General features: G+C 35.7%; 1 protein-coding gene across 1 annotated transcript in view; it reads left to right on the top strand.

The window, feature by feature from the left end:
• The window catches only part of ltk (leukocyte receptor tyrosine kinase), a 65,698-nt gene that overhangs the window by 35,510 nt on the left and 15,422 nt on the right, over nucleotides 1-14,766 (top strand). The window contains exons 9-17 of the mRNA XM_048191582.1: nucleotides 832-992; nucleotides 1,405-1,499; nucleotides 3,643-3,720; nucleotides 7,141-7,315; nucleotides 9,142-9,292; nucleotides 9,386-9,517; nucleotides 9,772-9,928; nucleotides 13,302-13,484; nucleotides 14,363-14,461. Of these exons, the coding sequence (XP_048047539.1) occupies nucleotides 832-992; nucleotides 1,405-1,499; nucleotides 3,643-3,720; nucleotides 7,141-7,315; nucleotides 9,142-9,292; nucleotides 9,386-9,517; nucleotides 9,772-9,928; nucleotides 13,302-13,484; nucleotides 14,363-14,461 (1,231 nt within the window). The remainder of the gene's footprint in view (nucleotides 1-831; nucleotides 993-1,404; nucleotides 1,500-3,642; nucleotides 3,721-7,140; nucleotides 7,316-9,141; nucleotides 9,293-9,385; nucleotides 9,518-9,771; nucleotides 9,929-13,301; nucleotides 13,485-14,362; nucleotides 14,462-14,766) is intronic.

Below are 14,766 nucleotides of genomic sequence, written 5' to 3'. Positions count from 1 at the left end.
AATCATTTACGTGAGGAGATTAAGAAGATGAGGCACTCGAGTCGGGATGAGGAAAAATGGCGGCTGTTGTTTGTTGTACGACAGCATCAAACTTCTGTCACGGTCCGCAAAACTAAATCATGAACAGTTTTTAAAAGCCGTTTTTAATACCAATGTACTCGGCAAATGTGTTTATTTTAACCTTGCGGTAATGACAAACGGAGACATAATTAATTTATAACATTAACAAGATGACTTCATTTTGAATTCATTTTGGGAGCGACAACTGAATGTAGTTTTAGTCAAATGCCTGTATATAAGATTAGTATTGACAAAGTTCAAAGGCTGTCATATATGTATCTCAACTTACTTTGTTGTGAATTTTCGATATGAAAAATAACTTTTATATTGATGGATTAATTGCATTTGTTGGCTGTTTTTATAATAAACCTTTGAAAATCAAAATCTAGATTTGAATTTTTTATGTTTTATAACCAAAAGATGATATGTGAAAGTTTGAAACAGAAAATAGTGGTTTTCATCTTGCCGCTTTCTTATTAAAATGGATTTCTAGCGTTTTGGAACCAAACTCTTGAATGGTAGTGTATGTCACTATTCACATAAAACGGTTTGTACTGTGCCAAAGTATTCTGGTTTCTGAGACAGACTGCAAGTTAATTGTCCATGAAAAATAAGGACACATCTGTACATAATATCTACAAATAGCTTACACAGAATAATATTACATGCAGCCAAAGTTTCAATTTTACACTTGATTTTCCATGAATAAGATATTATTCTGTGACATCTGGTCTTGTAGCAGATCATCAAATGCTGAGGTTTTCTGTGCAGTTGCAGTTCTCTCTGTACCTGTTTGGGGAATTCAATGGAACAGTGCTCCTGACAGTGGTGGAAAATGGAATCTCAGCACCTCCGCTGATGTGGGAGAGATCCGGACACTGGAAGGATGCTTGGCAAGAGATCACTCTGCCAATAACAAAGATCTTAAATAGGTGAGATGATTAGATGGATGGGTAAACAGGGACATCTTGTCCCAGTACTGTGGTAAAAGAAAAGAAAGAAACACCCAGGGAGTGTCAAATGATTTTCACAACACACATCGCTATTATGCCATGAGCTCAGCTAACCTCCGAACAGTTCTGATTTAACAATGATGTTCAGATGAAATGTTAAAAGAATGAAATTTGAACCATTCAGTAAATATGTAGAGTCAAATTACAATTAGGAGGAGGCATGTTACCCAAATGAACTTTTTGCCCTGTCTTGCCCTGCTTAGAGTGATGTAAATTAGGAATTGTTGAGCTTTACTTTACTCTACTTATTTTGTTTAATTTTAATGTCAACATTTACATGAACAACTCTGATTTGACCTTTGCTCTTTTCAAAAATTTGTTTTGAGCACAGCTTCCATCTTAAAGTGCAGGCTTTCTGGACTTCTGGCTCTAAGGCTGACATTGCACTCGATGACATTTCTTTAAGTGCAGCATGTTTTGACACAGGTAACCTTTCTGCCTCACACATGTATGTACAGTGTGCGCACACAGACACTCATTTCTTGCAGAATAATGGTCCATTTGTCCATCTGTGGCACACAAGTTTATCGACCACATTACAATTTTAATCTCTTGATTGCGTCCAACCATTCAAAGATAAGGCGTATTCAAAAATGTAGTATTTAGTACGACAGATGGAGAATTTAAGATGTGATGCGGACACATGATGTCTAACCGCTGTCTCCAGTTAACAGTGGGAGATGGTTCTCATAACGCGGTTGATTTAGACTCTGCTTGATTGGTTTTGAAAGATTGGAGAAGCGATAAGACGGCCTCCCTATTCGCTCTCTTATTTCGCAATCTGAAAATGTCGTAAAAATGGCAACAATACTTTCTAGTATTTATAGATCTTCAGAATCAGGTTTGTTTCCGTGCCACGATTGACCGCAGGAATTGATGGGCCTGTTAATTAACGTTCAAAACTTGTGAAAGTCAAGATTTACTATGCTTGTTAACTTTGTTTCCCATAATCTGTGATTTGGAGAAATTCCTGAGCCATCTGTTCACTAAATATCATCTATAGCTTTCTATGTAGTCCTATTTCTGTTTTTCGTCATGTTGCCACTGTCATGGTCTGTGTTCACTCATTACCTTCATTCTCCACGATATCTAAACCAATAAAAGCCATGGACTTTGGAGGTCTTGATTCTCTTTTTGACCTGTATGTTATTTTTATTGATTTTTAGCTTTTAGATGCTATTTACAATTTGTTTTAGAAGTGTTGATCATTGTAGCCAATCACAGACAGATATGTTGAGCGCGTTAACACAAAATGGCCAATCAGAGGTGTTTAAGAATCCGCTCAACAGCACTCAAAATGCTAGGCTATGCTGGTATCATCACATTTTTAACATTTTAAAATACCCAAGTCGGTGCCTTTGACAACACTATTCCCATGGTTATTTCAAGGAAGCTGGTAATCACTGAGATGTTCCCAGGTTTAAATAAAAGAGTTTGGTCATTTTTTAGATGTACCAGGTTTACATAAAACAAGTCGATAAGCAGTTAACTTAGGCTAAATGTGTCAGTTTACATGGAAAGAAAAGTTTAAGCTTTTAAAAAGTATAAGCATAAAATGTTTAAATTACTTAAAATGTTAAATTTAATTTACAGACTGAAAAACTTTTTTTGCTTCTAACAGTCTTTAAAGGGTTAGTTGACCCAAAAATGAAAATTATGTCATTAATGACTCACCCTCATGTCGTTCCACACCCGTAAGACCTTCGTTCATCTTTGGAACACAGTTTAATATATATTTTAGATTTAGTCCGAGAGCTTTCTGTCCCTCCATTGAAAATGTATGTACGGTATAATGTCCAGAAATGTAATAAAAACATCATCAAAGTAGTCCATGTGACATCAGTGGGTTAGTTAGAATTTGTTGAAGCATCGAAAATACATTTTGGTCCAAAAATAACAAAAACTTCGACTTCATTCAGCATTGCCTTCTCTTCCGGGTCTGTTGTCAATCCAATACCTTTCTGGACATGGACAGTCTACCGTACAAACACTTTCAATGGAGGGACTGAAAGCTCTCGGACTAAATCTAAAATATCTTAAACTGTGTTCCGAAGATGAACGGAGGTCTTACGGGTTTGGAACGACATGAGGGTGAGTCATTAATGACAGAATTTTCATTTTTGGGTCAACTAACCCTTTAATAAAGAGAGAAAACCTGCGCTTAACCTTTTCACTGGCATTTTGTTTTCATAGTTAGACAGATATTGTGATATCATTATAGGATTGTCTAGCAATATAGAATTGCTGTGTCGTGATGTTATCGTGAGCCACGTATCGTGATCGTGAGGTACCCTGTGATTCCCACCCCTAATAGCCATGCGGTTTACCAATTAGCACTATTGTCCAAGTGGATATGGTTGAGCAAGGAAGTCTTGCTGGATAAGCTTGTGAAGATGGTGACTATTTTGGAAACCAGCAACCAACACATTGCTGGTCTTGTCAACAAAAAATAAAAATGGCAAAACGTTTAAAAATAAAATTACACATGCATTGTTTGATTCTAACGTCTCACATTTTCATTTTTCTTCCTCTCTTTGTTCTTCGTTCTCTTTCCACATCTGGTTATAAGAACTAAATGAGCTGCTACTTGGACAGGGACTACATAATTTAGACTCCTTCAGCCCTCTCCCAGAACCCTCAGCATCAGGTACAGTTATCTCCTGAATATTATACAAATACACTACCATTCAAAAGTTTAGAGTTGGTGAGATTTAAAAAAAAAAATCTTATGCTCACTAAGGCTGCAATTATTTGATCTGTTTTCGGTTTATATATATTTAAAAATGTAAATGTACTCCTGTGATGCAAAGCTTCAGTTTTCAGCGTCATTACTCCAGTCTTCAGTGTCACATGATCTGTCAGAAATCATTCTAATAAACTGATTTGATGCTCACAAAACATTTCTTCTTATTATCAGTGTTGAATATTTCAAGATTCTTTGTTGAATAGAATGTTCAAATGAACTGTATTTATTGGCCCGAGCACCGATGGTGTAAGGACCCTATTGTAATTACTCGTCAATTATTCTTCTTCTCCGAAATTAATCACATTTTTGAGGGCCTTAAAGTGCTTGAAAACTCATGAAACTTTGCACTCGCATCAGAAGTGGTAAAAATTTACATCTGATATGGGTTTCAGAATTAGGCGTGGCAAAATGGCTCAATAGCGCCACCTACAAAATTTCAATTGAGCGCCCTGTACGTACAGGTATGAAATTTGGTAGACACATGTAACAGCCCAATACCTACAATACCCCCTGGTTCCAAAATCTGTAAACCCAACAGGAATGTGAGATATTTTGAATTTTCTTTGCAAAATTTTTGCAGTTTTTGCCATTTCCAGACGTTGTACTTTAACAAACTCCTCCTAGAGCTTTAATCAGATCAACATCATATTTGGTCAGTCTAATCTAAAGGCCTTTGCGGAGTTAAATTGTGAAGATCTAGAGTTTTCACTGAAGGGCTTGTCTGTGGTGGCCTGACAATGTTCGATGTTTCACCATGAAACAGGAAGTTGTTGTAAATCGGGCATACAATGTCTGATCTGCCCCAAACTTCACATGTTTTATTAGAGTCATGGCCTGAAGACATCTACATGCCAATCAATATTCAGTTACAGTTATAGCGCCACCTGCGGGCAACAGGAAATGACATGTTTTTCACTGTGATTAACTCCTCATAGAGATTAAACCAGATCTACATCCATATTTGGTCTGTCTAATCTTAAGGCCTTAGCGATGTTAAATTGTGAAGATCTAGAGTTTTCACTGAAGGGCGTGTCCGTGGCGGACTGACAAAGTCTGATGTTTCGCCATGAAAGAGGAAGCTGTTGTAACTCAGGCATACAGTGTCCGATCTGCCCCAAACTTCACATGTGTGATAATAGTCCTGGCCTGAAGACATCTACTTGGCAATATTCAATTACAGTCAAAGCGCCACCTGCTGGCAGCAGGAACTGTGGTGCATCAAAATGACTTTGCCATATTTCTCCTCTATTTATCCGCTTAAATGTCTGTCGCCCACTGTTCACAGTTTTCCTAAGGCCACCGGGTGGCGGTAAGCCCGGGTGCGAGGGCCCTTTCATCCAAGTATAGGTCTCTACGGAACAAAAGAGGGGCGTCTCCCAATTTTGGGGTGTTTTCTAACTGAGAGAGGTGTTTATAACGATCCAACCAAAAAACTACGGAAGCCGGGATAGGCGTTTTTTTTTTTAAAGTACGGAAGCCTTGAAAGGCCATTCATTATTATTTTATTTTTTTGCTTGTTTTCTTATGATCACAACTACTTTTTTAATGTTTAGATCCCGAGAAACAATTATGCCGAGATAATGAAAAATAAATAAAATATTGCTGCATGCTTGACTTCCGTAACAGGGAAACTATGCGTTTTTCCCGAGTGCCTGCCTAGATATATGGAAACATTTTACTATAATACATTCATTTATTTTGAAGAGTATTAACTATTTTACAGGACCTGTAGCTTATAGCTCGAGAGGGTGAAATATATGATTTATGCAAGTTTTATTAGCCTACTCCGTTTTTTTATTGCTAGTTATTTATTTATTTATTTATTTTATTATTATTATTATTATTATTATGCATAAACTAGACTACGAATTATAATGACACGGGATGTAATTTTGTCACAGTATGGCTATATAGTCTATATTTTATATAGACAAATAGTCATTTGGTTGGACATGGGGTGAAAAAATACTATAGTAATTGATAGTAAATAGTGTTTTTGAACCAGTAAATTGTAGTATACTGTATATTATAGTATTTACAACACTTTGTTAATGAATGCTACAGCATAGGCTGTAGTATACTTTAGTTTTTACTACAGTAAACTGCGTGTATTGTAGTATAATATAGTTTAAAGAAAACTTAGTAGCCTACAGTATTGGGTAACGTAATTTGTTTATGTTACTATAGTTGTTATATTACCACAGCAATAGCCTATATAATTACCACAACAAATTAATTCAAGTATGGTTCAAAAACACTATAGTATTTACTATAAATTACTACGGTATTTTTTCACCTCTTCACCTTTTTCACCTCAAATAGTTTCTTAAGGCTAGATCGCCTTAATAATTGATGCTCTTCAATATGAATAACGCAGAAGAGCAGGCACGCGACCAACAGCCTATTTTATTTAATCTCTCGCATGCCAAAATATATATATATATATATATATATATATATATATATATATATAATATTAAAATGACATAACCACTGCACTATATCATTATAGCACTATGTCGGCGAATACGTAGGCTAGACAGTGCTTGTAATATAATTAACTTTAATTTTAAGTGTAATTGTTTTTTATAGGCTATCAACCACACAGAAACATATGACTGCCTCAGCGTATATTGTATAAGTAGCTATAAGCTTTATATGCATTAATGAGACTACTTACTGACCTTGTGTAAGCTTTAAAAAAAATTTGTTAACCTGAAATGATGACTCTGAAGACTTTAAACTTTATAATCATTTTATTGACCACGGACACTGTAGCCACAACCTAATGGCAAAACTAAAACAAATCAAGTGACTAACAGATACATCAAATAGAATAGCGAATGTTAGCTAATAATAGTTATCGCTAGAAGTGAGTGGAAGATTGCTTGGAGCTTTTTACAACAAGCTAGCAAGCTTTTTCACACAAAAGAAACGTTAAACAACTGTTAAACAACTTAAACAATACACTTACATTCATATACAATACATATCCCTTATTGTTTTTCCGGAAATCTCCCACTCGATTTGAGCAAATCAGGTAAAGAGGTTGAAAAACACCTATTCCAGTGTGACAACACCCCAAAGTTGGGAACCGCCCCTTTTTGTTCCGCAGAGACCTCCTTCTCCTTTCATCGCTGCTTGCAGCTTTAATTGAATTAGAACTTTTAAATGAGAACTTTTGCACTTATTGAATTAGAAATCTTTTGTAACATTTTAAATGTCTTCACTGTCACTTTTGATCAATTTAATACACCCTTGCTGAATAAAAGTCATTTCTTCTCAAAAACATGAAAAAGAAAGCAGTGTCTTATTTTACAGAATCATCCCTTATAACATGGTGGTTTACTTCCTGTGGAGCAAGCGGACCTCTAGGTCCAACTCAAGCACAATGTGACAGTGCCTACCGCAACACCAATGTCAGCGTGGTGGTGGGGAAGGAGGGCCTTCTCAGAGGGGTTCAGATGTGGAGAGTCCCAGCTACCAACATGTACAAGTAAGTTCAGAAGCTGGAAATCATTCTGTTTTAAAGTCAATCTTGGGTTCAATCTTGTATGGTTTTTTCTGGAGAACCTATTTGATCAAATAAGTCTTACTGGTTAACCTAGATAAGAAGTCTGGTAGTGATCATCCTATGCTATCGACCAACATTTAAACTGCATAAAATTCAAACATTTGTGTGAAATTTTGTTGCCGCTCATTTAAACAGTTTTTTTTTTGCTTTTTTGTGCGTTGTCAACATTATCTATATGGTCTGGAAATAAGAGATTCCTCCCTCAAAATCCAATCGAATGCAAGTAGATTCATTTAAGCAGATGTTAATGCCAGGTGTAAACAGTTGTTAACTGTCTTCCTGTCTTCTTCTCTCTCTATTTGTTTCCTCTGTCTCATTCACTTTGTTTGTAAAGGCAGCAAGAGGCATGACTCACTGGCTGTAGGCACGAATAAATCTCTTCCTGTACTCCACTTAATCTGGCCCCTGTGCAGTCAAGCCTTTGAACTGATTTACAGTGATTATAGAGGCTAGTCATGGGAGCTCATTAAAAACAACTCCAAAACTGTCTGCAAAAGAAGGGCATGCAGGAGAGGAGATGCAGGAGACAGGAAAATGTAGCAGATAACTATCAGATAAACTTATACGACAGATGTGATACTTTTGCATTCAGGGTGCCAGACTGAAATATAGAGATCCAACCCAGGCTATCCCTTATTCGTAAACTGAATTATTTTATATTGTATTCTTTTGTTTTGGTGCCCTAAGCATTGACTGGCTTTAATAACAAAATATTGTATTTGCCTTCAGACAGGAAGCTTTATCTTCCTTAGTGATGTGAGGGAATTAAAGGTAGGGTAGGCAATTTCAGAGCGGCTAACAATAGCAAGCTAGCTTTGAAAGCATGAGATCCCAGCCTTCCTTTGGAGTGTTCTTCAAAGCCACGCCTCCTTCAAAACACATGAATGCACACAGCAGAGTCTGCAAAGCTTCACAAGAGATGGTGTTAAATTACCTCATGTCTCAAAGCACATAACATTACAATAATAATGAACGTAAAAAACTTACAGAGCTCTTACTTGTAACACCTGACTGCTGCAGATTAATTTTGCCATTGATAGTGTTGACATAGAGGCCAACATTTTTTCGTCCTAAGACTTCCACAGATGATAAATACACATTTTTTAATATTTAGATAAATAACTTCTATTATTGATTACTATCAGGATGTGAAGAAAGTTTCAAAAAGTGTTTATGAAAAAATTGCCTACCCTACCTTTAAAGTCTTTGCTTTTACATTTTAGGATTAACTCAGCTTAAGTTGTATGTCCTTAAAATGATAGTGTTAATTTTTACTGGGATAATGGCAATGATTTTGGGCCCACTTATGACTTGATAGATTAAGTATGATGATCCCCTTGATAATCCCCTTGCGAGGGACCCCCTTCCTAAAATAAAGGCAGCTATATATTTTCATGTATAAAGAAGACCCATTAATACTGTGTGAGAATAATATTCAGCATTATATAAAGGAAACATGTTGTTTCCAATGTTAAATAATTTGCTTTTATATAGAAAGTGGACTAAAGTGAGAACAAATGTTTAAAATATTATCTGGAAAATATTTACTTAGTTGACAACAAATGTTTTTTTTTTTTTTTCTTATGCTTTGTAGATTTACTCTTGCTAAATTAGCAATAACAATTTACTGCTGTATGATTTTAAAGTAATTTTAATTTTATATATTATATTAAATATTCAGTTTTAGAGTTGTTCTGTTTGATAATTCAGTCCATTGGGAATCCTAAGGAAACATTCACATTTTCCAGGATTTCAGCCTATGGAGCCGCAGGAGGCAAAGGAGCAAAGAACCATAACAAGCGCTCACATGGTGTCATCATCTCAGCTATCTTCCCACTGGAAAAAGGGGACATCCTCTACATCCTAATTGGTCACCAAGGAGAAGATGCCTGTCCAGGAGTGAGTGAAACTTGGCTATTGTACATGTTATTTACAATGCATTTATGTATAGCTGTGTCTCTACATTTCTGTGTTGTCTTCACATATATACAGAGGAACGACGAGACCCGTAAAATCTGTCTGGGCGAGTCTTCTGGGATTGAAGATGGTTTTGACAGTGATGGTTCGGCCTTGAAGTGGGCAGGGGGCGGAGGTGGTGGTGGGGGAGCGACATACATATATCGGGTAAGATCTTTCTTTTCTTCCAGTCTTGTTTTGTCTCAAACACATCTTTAAAAACATCCATCACAGCCTTGTGAGTACCCTTAAAGGGAGCCATGTGGACAGCTGATAGTGCCTGTCTAGACAAGCATTTTTGAGACATCCTGAAATAATTTGGAGTCATCTGAATTGGAACACAGATGTAAGTGAGGGCCTGTCTGGCTTTCCTTTTTACTTGGATGAAAAGCAACTCTTGTTTTTGGGATGCCCGGGGACAGATGGAGAACGGGGAACCAGTGCCTTTGCTGATTGCAGCAGGAGGAGGAGGAAAGGCATACCTGGAGGACCCTGAAAGCAGCCTGGACCAGATTTTCCTGGAACAATATGAGAATGACACCTCCGCCTCTGGTGTCAATGGCAAATCTGGAGCAGCAGGTACAGTATCTTTACAGCACAGCTCACTGCAGTATTTATTGAATGAAAAAATATTATGGAAATTACCTCATTCCTGTATTGACAGAGACTTCTGCACAGTATATACAGTAATCAACATTTGGAGGGGATCAAAAAAGTTCATCAAAGTTGTCCTAAGAAGAAGGTTTTAGGACAGCTTTGATGAAAGGTTTTGATCTACTTCAAATGTTGACTACTGTGTGTGTGTATATATATATATATATATATATATATATATATACACACAGTACAGTCCAAAAGTTTGGAACCACTAAGATTTTTAATGTTTTTAAAAGAAGTTTCGTCTGCTCACCAAGGCTACATTTATTTAATTAAAAATACAGTAAAAATAGTAATATTGTGAAATATTATTACAATTTAAAATAACTGTTTTCTATTTGAATATATTTCACAAAGTAATTTATTCCTGTGATGGCAAAGCTGAATTTTCAGCATCATTACACCAGTCTTCAGTGTCACATGATCCTTCAGAAATCATTCTAATATGCTGATCTGTTGCTCAAGAAACATTTAATGTGTACAATTGTACAAAATATTTGTGTACAATATTTTTTTTCAGGATTATTTGATGAATAGAAAGTTCAAAAGAACAGTGTTTATCTGAAATCTAATCTTTTGTAACATAAATGTCTTTACTGCCACTTTTGATTGATTTAATGCATCCTTGCTGAATAAAAGTATTAATTTCTTTAATTTCTTTTCAAAAAAATAAACATTCTTACTGACCCCAAACTTTTGAACGGTAGTGTATAATGCTACAGACGCTTTGTATTTCAGATAAATGCTGTTCCTTTGAACTTTCCATTCATCAAGGAATCCTGAAAAAAAAAGTACACAACTGTTTTCAACATTGAAAATAATCATAAATGTTTATTGAGCAGCAAATCAGCATATTAGAATGATTTCTGAAGGATCATGTGACACTGAAGACTGGAGTAACGATGCTGAAAATTCAGCTTTGCATCACAGGAATAAATTACTTTGTCAAATATATTTAAATAGTATACAGTTATTTTAAATTGTAATAATATTTCACAATATTACTGTCTTTTACTGTATTTTTAATTAAATAAATGTAGCCTTGGTGAGCAGACGAAACTTCTTTTAAAAACATTAAAAATCTTAGTGGTTCCAATCTTTTGGACTGTACTGTGTGTGTGTGTATATATATATATATATATATATATATATATGCTATATGCTATATATATATATATATATATATATATATATATGCTATATATGTATGTATGTATGTATACATACATACATACATATATAGCATCTATCAAGCATAGATGCTATTGTCCATATTATATATATATATATATATATATATAATATGGACAAATGTATTGGGATATCTGACCATTACACCAACTAGGACTGTAATGACATTACATTCTAAATACATAGAAAATATTGGTCTTCCATTCACAGCTACAGTATAACCGTTTCCACTCTTCTAGTAAGGCTTTCCACAATATTTTGGAGTGTTTCTATGGGAATTATTGCCCATTTATCCAGTAGAGCATTTGTGAGGTCAGGCACTTCAGTTGGACTAGAAGAGCTGTCTCGCAGTCTCTATTACAGTTCCAGTTCAAGTGTTAGATGGGGTTGAGGTCAGGGCTCTGTGTGGGCTAGTCAAGTTCTTCCGGACCAAACTCATTAAATTTGGCATCCGCCAAACCCAGACTCGCCCATCAGACTGCCAAACAGAGAAGCATGATTTGTCACTCTACGGAACACATTTCCACTGCTGTCTAGTGGTGACGTGCTTTAAACCACTCCATCCGACTCTTGACATTGTACTTGGTGATGTGTGGCTTGCATGCAGCTGCTCAGCCATGGAAACCCATTCCATGAAGCTCCCATCATTTTTGTGCTGATATTAATGCCAGTGGAAGTTTGGAACTCTTCAGCTATGGAAGTAGCAGACCTGGTATTCCGCTTTGTGGCTGAGTTGCTGCTGTTCCTAAATGTTTCCACTTTCCAATAATAGGCTACCATTTACAGTTGATCGTGGAATATATAGCAGGGATGACATTTCATGAACTGACTTATTGCAAAGGTGGCATCCTGTCACAGTACCATGCTTGAATTCACTGAGCTCTTCAGAATGACCCTTTTTTCACAAATGATTGACTTTATACACCTGTGAAAGGGTCTGATTGAAACACCTGAATTTAACAATTAAGAGGTGAGTCCCAATACTTTTGTCCATTGCTGCATCCCAATTAGCATACTATCCATCCTAAACACTAAATATTATTGGAAATTAGAATTAGTGTGTCCCAAATCGTAGTATGTTGAAATGAGTATTCCAAAGATACCTGAATAGTCTACTTTTTCTGGTTAGAATCCAAAGTGCAGATTCATGCACACTCTAACGGCTAATGTTGCCTACAACCAGTTGCGTATTGGATGAGGATTCGATTACAGCTACAAACACGAATAAAAAAAACGTGACGGATGTCACGGGTGATTAAGAATCAGTATCTAACCTTACAAAAAGATATTTATTCAATGTTATCCACATATTTTATCTGCAACAGCATTGTGAACTTTTGAGAAGATACCTTTGCTCATTTAAATGCATCATTATGCAAATTACAAAAACATGGGGAGTTCTCTGCATGAAAGGCCCATGACTGGCAAATCAAGGTGCTACTATATTTCTCTCTGAAATGGTAGGAAATTAAATTCAATTCAATGTGGAGGATTTTAACTCTGAAAAGATGATTGACAGGGCAGTTTAAACGGTGACAGTACATGACCTTTAGGTCCAGCATTAGGGTCGGTGGCTTCTCTCAGTCACTGCTTGTTTACTGTGATTTGATATTAAAATTGCTTCCTTTGAATGCTAACAATTACTCGTTGGTTTAGATTTGGATGAAGGGCAAGTACCATTCCAGCAATTTTCAGCTAATCCCATGTTTATGAATGTTTTATGGGCTCTTTAATTCCATTAGCTACCAACCATTTTTTTCTCAACAATACGATGCTGCTGTTTCAGTTTAGCCATCAGGATCACATTATCTTGTGACAATCTTTCAAGCTTTGGTGGTTTTTCTTTTGGGATTGACATCTGGAAGATTCTTTTTTTTATTCAGATTTGTCATATGAAAGCAGTTCTGGGCTTTCACTTTATAGAAAAATATATTTGCAAAAAAAAAAATAAAGGATCAGACAGTGAAGAACAGTATCTTTAAACTTGTCTGTGGAACATTTTTAGACTAACATGCTAAACAAACAGTTTAATATGTGTGTGTGTGTGTGTGTGTGTGTGTGTGTGTGTGTGTGTGTGTGTGTTTGTCTATGTGTGTGTATTTAGGTGGAGGAGGTGGATGGAGCGACTCGTCCTCACTCCCCTGGGCAGGGAAATCTCTTGTTGAAGGAGGTCAAGGAGGCTCATCCTGTCCTGAGGCTCTGTCAGCGCTGGGATGGGCTACTTTTGGGGGATTTGGGGGAGGAGGGGGCGCTTGCACCGCTGGAGGGGGTGGTGGAGGATACAGAGGTGAATGTTAGATTAAAAACACTTGCACATGTCACAATCACAACCATACAAATACAAAATTATGTGCTGGCATTACTCTTTTCTGGCTAAGGGCACAGTAAGCTGTCAGACTTTTGTTGTTTTTTAAGTCATTTTTATTATCGAAAAAATATAAATATACACTACTGTTCAAAAATTTGGGGGTCGGTAATTTTTTTTATGTTTTTGAAAGATAGAGTAAGTACAGTAAAATTGTGAAATATTTAAAAAATGTGAATGTGTACAATTTAAAGTAATATAATATATTAATATAATACTTTTCTATTTTAATTTATATATTTGTAATAGAAATTATACATTATACATGACTTTACTGTCACTTTTGACCAATTTAACGCATCCTTGCATTGTCTAAAGAAATCTTACCGAACCCAAGTGTGAATGGTAGTCTTTATCATTTTTAAAAATGATATAAAATTGCATTATATACATTTATTATGATACACATTGCTTTATACTGTATTGTAGTATTTAATTTATTTATTTATTTTATACTCTGGCCCTTAAACTAAACACTGTATGCAAATGCAGTATCTTCTAGAAAATGTATAGATCCTTGTTCAGATTTTCTGTAAAGTTACAGAATCATTAATGAGGCTTACTGTGAATTTGTCCTGAAACATATACTGTAAAACAAAGATCTGTTGTGACTTATCATTAAGAATTACTTGGTTTGTGAGGCAGATGTTTCATTTAAAAAGATTATTGTACAGCAATTGTAAAAACTTCACATGTGCATTTGTAGCCCAATAAAATCCTAAAGTCTTTTTGTCAATTTGAGGAAGTGGATTGGCTGATGTAATGATTGTACTTTTATTTTTGATTTCACTTTTGCCCAGGTGGTGATGCGCCCCTTCTTGATGGAATCACAGCAGATGGGCAAGATGGTGTCTCTTTTATTCACCCCATGGGAAAGATATTTCTACAACCGCTTGCAGGTCAGGCCTTAATCTAGTCTGTCTATAATGATGTACAGTTGTGCTATTAAGTTTACATTCCCTTACGTCTGTAAGACATTTAGAATTTTTAAGAGCAAGATAACATCTTAAATAAAAAATTGTAGCATCTTAAAAAAATATATAAAGATAATAAAATATAAAGATCATAAAATCCTTTTTCGAAAGTTTACATACCTTTAGTTTTTCATAAAATACATTGATTTATAACAAAAGTCTAGAAACAGTCACAGAATCTTGCAGATTTTGAGTAGAACTACATTTATTCACTACACTAGTAATGATTG

Source organism: Megalobrama amblycephala, linkage group LG5, assembly GCF_018812025.1.
Source record: "Megalobrama amblycephala isolate DHTTF-2021 linkage group LG5, ASM1881202v1, whole genome shotgun sequence".
Taxonomy (NCBI): domain Eukaryota; kingdom Metazoa; phylum Chordata; class Actinopteri; order Cypriniformes; family Xenocyprididae; genus Megalobrama; species Megalobrama amblycephala.
The sequence above is the reverse complement of the archived record's forward strand: the minus strand, read 5'-3'. Positions and strand labels throughout refer to the sequence as shown.